The following is a 5,015-nucleotide window of genomic DNA, read 5'->3' as shown; positions in this document are numbered from 1 at the left end:
AAAAAAAAAAAAAAAAAAAAAAAAAAAAAAAAAGAGAAGTAGATGAGTTCAAGAAATATGGAGAAGGTCAAATAAAATTTGATGATGGATTGAATATAAGGGATAAGGAAGGGAGGAAGTGCCCAGGATGATTCCTAGGTTCCTAATTAGATGGATGGTGGTACCATTTACTGAAATAAGAACCACCGTATGATCCAGCAGTTCTACTCCTGGATATACATCCAAAAAAAAACTAAAACACTAATTCAAAAAGATGTACGGACATAGCAGCACTATTAACAATAGCCAAGATATGGAAGCAAACCAAGTGCCCATCAACAGATGAATGGATAAATAAGATGTGATATATATATATATATATATATATATAATATTCCATTACATATATATATATATATATAATATTACTCAGCCATAAAAAGAATGAAATTCTTCCATTTGCAGCAACATGAACGGAGTTAGAGAATATTATGCTTAGTGTAATACGTCAGACAGAGAAAAACACGATATCAGTTATATATGGAGTCTAAAAAATAATATAAATGAATGTATATGCAAAACAGAAATGGACTCACAGACATAGAAAACAAACTAGAGGTTACCAAAGGGGAGAGGAAAGAGAGTATAATATATAAAAATACGAAATTATTATGCCGTAAATCTGAAATTAATATGATATTGTAAATAAACTATGCTTCAGTTAAAAAAAGAAATACTGGAAGAGGTCAAGGATGAATTCAGGCTTACACAACACATCTGAGTGAAGCTGTCAAATAGCTAATTAGATATAAAAGTCTGGGACCAGGGAATTCCCTCGTGGTACAGTGGTTAGGACTCTGCACTTTCACTGCTGGGTTCAATCCCTGGTCAGGGAACAAAACTCCCATAAGCCTGGGACCAGAGGATAAGTCTGGATTGGAGACATAAATATGGAAGCCCCCGGAATATAGTAATATAGTAATTAAAGCCATGGGCAAAGATGCAATCACCCATGAAAGGAGTACAGCACCCAAATGCGCTCTACTCTGAAGCCTTAAGGAACGCTAACATTTAATGGCCGAGTAGAGAAAGATGAGAGAAAAAAGAAAGAACAGGTGAGCAGCCCGAGAGCAGGAGGAAAACCAGCTGAGTGAGGTGTCCCAGAAACCAGTGAAAGAAGCTTTCAAATAGATTGGAGCAGCCAGTAGTGCCAAATGCTGCTGAGACATCTAATAAGAGGAAGGCTGGAAAATGCCCGTTGGAATGGGCAACATGGAGGTCCTGGTGACGTTCATTTGAATTGTTTCAGTGAAATAATGGGGGCAGGAGTCAGACTGGAGATGATTGAGAAATGAATGGGAGGTGAAAACACGGAGACACCATATGGACCACTCTCAAGAAGTGTGGTTTTGAGAGAAAACAGCCCCAAACCTATTCATCCTCAGTCTCTACTCCTGACCCTTCCTTGCCACTCAGTAAGCTGAAGTGATTTTCTAATTTGGTATGTGATGTTCCACAGCTGTGGTCTCCCAGGAGCCATGGCAACAAGCCATCCAGGGATAGAGTCTGTAGGGGAGGCCACCTCAACCTTGGGGGCTCTTCCACCTCTCAGAGCAGCTTCTGACTCTGCAGGCCTGGGAAGGCCCATTGTAGAAAACGCTGCTGAAACTGGCTTTAAGAAACAAAGAGTCCTTATATTTTAGAGACACCTACTGGAAAATGTAAGGATAAACAGTGTCTGGGATTTGCAAAGTGAAAATAGCTAAGCCAGGAGTTGATAATTATTGAAGCTGGGTGATGGGATGGGTACATGGAGGTTTATTATACCGTTCTCACTACTTTTGTTTATGTGTAAATTTTTTTCATAATACATTGTAAAAAAATTAAGTTTAGTAACTATGTAAATTGAAAGTACACAGAGCCAGTGACTGTCACAGGCCCATTGTTGACCATGCCACTTAAAGTGGGATCTCCTTTAAATACAATTTGCCATTCGCCTGTGGGTTTCAAGGTACCAAATGTCTAAGGGAGTCAAGTCTGCTCTAAGATGCTGTCCTTTCTTCTCTCAATAACCCTAACACCTTGTTCCTTGCCCCTCTTCTCTGTTCTTACCTCCCTCCTGAGTCCACTGTTATTGGACTCCAAATAGCAGTTCTGTCACTTGTCTTCATGAACTTGAACAACTTCCTTCTCAGACTTGAACCATGTTCTGAAAGATGAGGGTGCACATCCGCTTAGCAATGTTGTGAAGATGAATTCTGACAGTGTATGTGGGAGTAGGTACATAGCTACACCCTCGAAAGTCCACAGAAGTCAGGTAATACAAATGAATGAAGATGACCAAGTAAGAGAAAGTCCTGTGACCCTTTTAGCCTGTCTTTAGCTTTGCCACTTTTAGTAGACATACCAGTAGGAAGAATTTTAAGAAAATTTCTATTCTATAAGGGAAATATTAATTCAGCTTGATCGTATGTGGAATAAATAATCTATATTCATAAATAAATGGGTAATAAACTGAGACTTAGCCTCAGTGTTGGGGATCATTAGGGAGCGGTGGGGAGTAGGGCAAGCCAGAGCACGCAGGCCCCATCTAACAGAGGCAGTCCTCCTCAGCTCCATGACTGCTGCCATGAGAGAATGTGAAGCCAAGGTTAACATGTCTTCTTGTTTTACAAGAGAAGCTAGAACTCTAAAATTTTTATGTGAAATCGCCCAATTCTTAAATTTGGTTTCAATTATTTACAAAAAAAGAACACTACAATGGCTAAACTAATTCCACTTGTGGGCCAAAAGCAGCTCATGAGCTGCCAGTGTGCAACCTCTCCCCTAGATAATGGGATAGAACACAGTTTCCCTTCCCCGCCCCCTTATCTTCCACCTCTAACTTTCTCCTTTCTCTCATTTCCCACATTCTTCTCTCCTAACCACTCCCACCCTTCCTTTCTAGACTAAGTCCAAGTGGTGGAAGGGATTGAAGTGGGCTGAAGAAGTGATGAAGCCGGAAGGGCTGTGATCTAGATGCCTCATCCTGTTCCAGGGCCTAGGCCAGTGTCCTGCACATAGTGGATCATAATGACAAACCTGATGAATGAATAAGCCAGCATGTAGGGGGCAGTCAGTTTCTTGTGCACACCTGGGCTTACCTGAGGACTCTCATTTTTCTCACCAGCCTTGCGAAGTCGTTCTGGCCGCTCCATCATCAACGGGAACTGGGCAATTGACCGGCCTGGAAAATATGAAGGAGGAGGGACCATGTTCACGTACAAGCGACCAAATGAGATTTCGAGCACTGCCGGAGAGTCCTTTTTGGCCGAAGGTCCCACGAATGAGATCTTGGATGTCTATGTGAGTTTGAACTCTTGCCTGGATTTTGGATCTTCTTGCTTCTCAGCACCACACTTAGAACAAATAAACAACAGATATTGCCCTTGCTCAATAAGAGCATTTGAGCGGCGCCTTTTGGGGTGCCCTTACATGCTTGGCCTTCCTCTTTACCCCTCACCTCCGAATGTACCTAGCTCATAGAAACCTTAAACTCTCCCAGATGCTTATTACCCTCAGCGTTTACTGAGCCAGTAAAACCAATTTTACTTGTTGAACCAAATCAGAGGCAAAACATTTCCTTTATTTCATGAGCATTGGCTCTCCTCCAGGCACTTTCCTCCTACGCTAATTTGGCGTGTTTTCTTTTTATGGCAAAAGAAAGCAAATGCCTAAAGCAAGACGAGACGACGAGACCACTCACAGTTCCCAGCCCTCTTCAAATTCTATTAAAGCAAGTGAAGAAACAGGAACTCCAGAGTACTCCAGATGACACAGTAAAGCTTGGAGTAACAATATAGAGATTTACTAGTCACTCCCTGCTTCGCAGAAGACAGAACTTTGATTTCTTTGACAAGAAACTAAAGTATTCAGTTGCCCCAGAGTTAAAAATGGTCCTTATTTTTTTAAAAGAAACCACTAGAATCCAATCTTCTTAAAAAGATCAGGAAATAAAAGGTGACCAGAAATAAAAGCTCAAAATCACGTTTTGATAAAAAAGAATGCGCTCACCCATAGATATATATTCTCTCACCATCTCCAAAGCCATGCTGGTCTACTTGATATTTGCCGAGTTCGAATTTTATAAATATTACCTGTCCAACTATACAGTTACATGTTCATTCCCTTTGGGCCTAGTGGCTCATGGACTAGAAACTACAAAGGAAGTCTTGTTATATAGCTCATTCTGAATATTTTTTTATAGACTGTCCAGCTGGTGTTGGACTCCGGGTAAGTTTCAAATGGCTCAGGGGTAAAAACTCAGGTTGCTAAAGGCCCACTATGGGTGGTCTGGGATGTGGTGGCCAGTAATAATTTCATAAATGGGACAAGGTTTGCACTGGCAGAATGTTCACACAGAAGAGGCACAGTAGAGGGGGAAAGGCTTTCCGGCCCCAGGATGACTGTTGGATTGTGTGAAAAGAGAAGTGAGGGGATTAGGAGTAGACGGCAGGGACTTGTGGTCACACCACCGTGTCCCTCGGCGGTTCTCTGCTCCCCACCATGGTTCCTGGATGTAGGGGGCCCAGGGGTTCTCATGTCCGCCTTCTGTTGGGTGATTTCTAGACGGGGAGGCCACGTTTCACACGTAGGGAAGGGGTAAAGGCTGATGGTGTAACTGGGTGGAATAGACACCCTCATGGACCAAACAGGACCCACCCATGCAGGAGTGACTCAGAGAATGCCTGTAGCTAACAGGACCTCAGAGATCAACTGGATTCTCACCTCCTGCTTCTCCAGATGAAGAAATCGAAAACCATGAGATTGAGGGACTTGCTCTAGGTGACCCAGCGGGTAAACAGGAGAACCCCTTCGTAAAGCAGTAGAGATAGAAATATCACAGCGTGACCTGTCTCCTTGCCTGGCTCGTATTTTCACTGCAGATTTGCATTCCGCGGCTCCATTTAGCCCACCACCCTGCTTCCCTCCAGGAAGGCCATGAGCACAAAGGATTTTGTGCTCCAAAGCCAATAGGGAGGGATTTATCCTGCTGA

General features: G+C 42.7%; 1 protein-coding gene across 1 annotated transcript in view; it reads left to right on the top strand.

Annotated features, from left to right (window-relative positions):
- Positions 1–5,015, top strand: part of THSD4 (thrombospondin type 1 domain containing 4) — a 566,919-nt gene that overhangs the window by 535,368 nt on the left and 26,536 nt on the right. Inside the window, 1 exon segment of the mRNA XM_007467843.1 lies at positions 3,149–3,324. Coding sequence (XP_007467905.1) covers positions 3,149–3,324 — 176 coding nt within the window.

This window comes from Lipotes vexillifer, unplaced genomic scaffold (genome assembly GCF_000442215.2).
Source record: "Lipotes vexillifer unplaced genomic scaffold, Lipotes_vexillifer_v1.1 scaffold792, whole genome shotgun sequence".
In the NCBI taxonomy this organism is placed as follows: Eukaryota; Metazoa; Chordata; class Mammalia; order Artiodactyla; family Lipotidae; genus Lipotes; species Lipotes vexillifer.
Note: the sequence above shows the minus strand (reverse complement) of the source record. Positions and strands in the feature narration are given on the sequence as shown.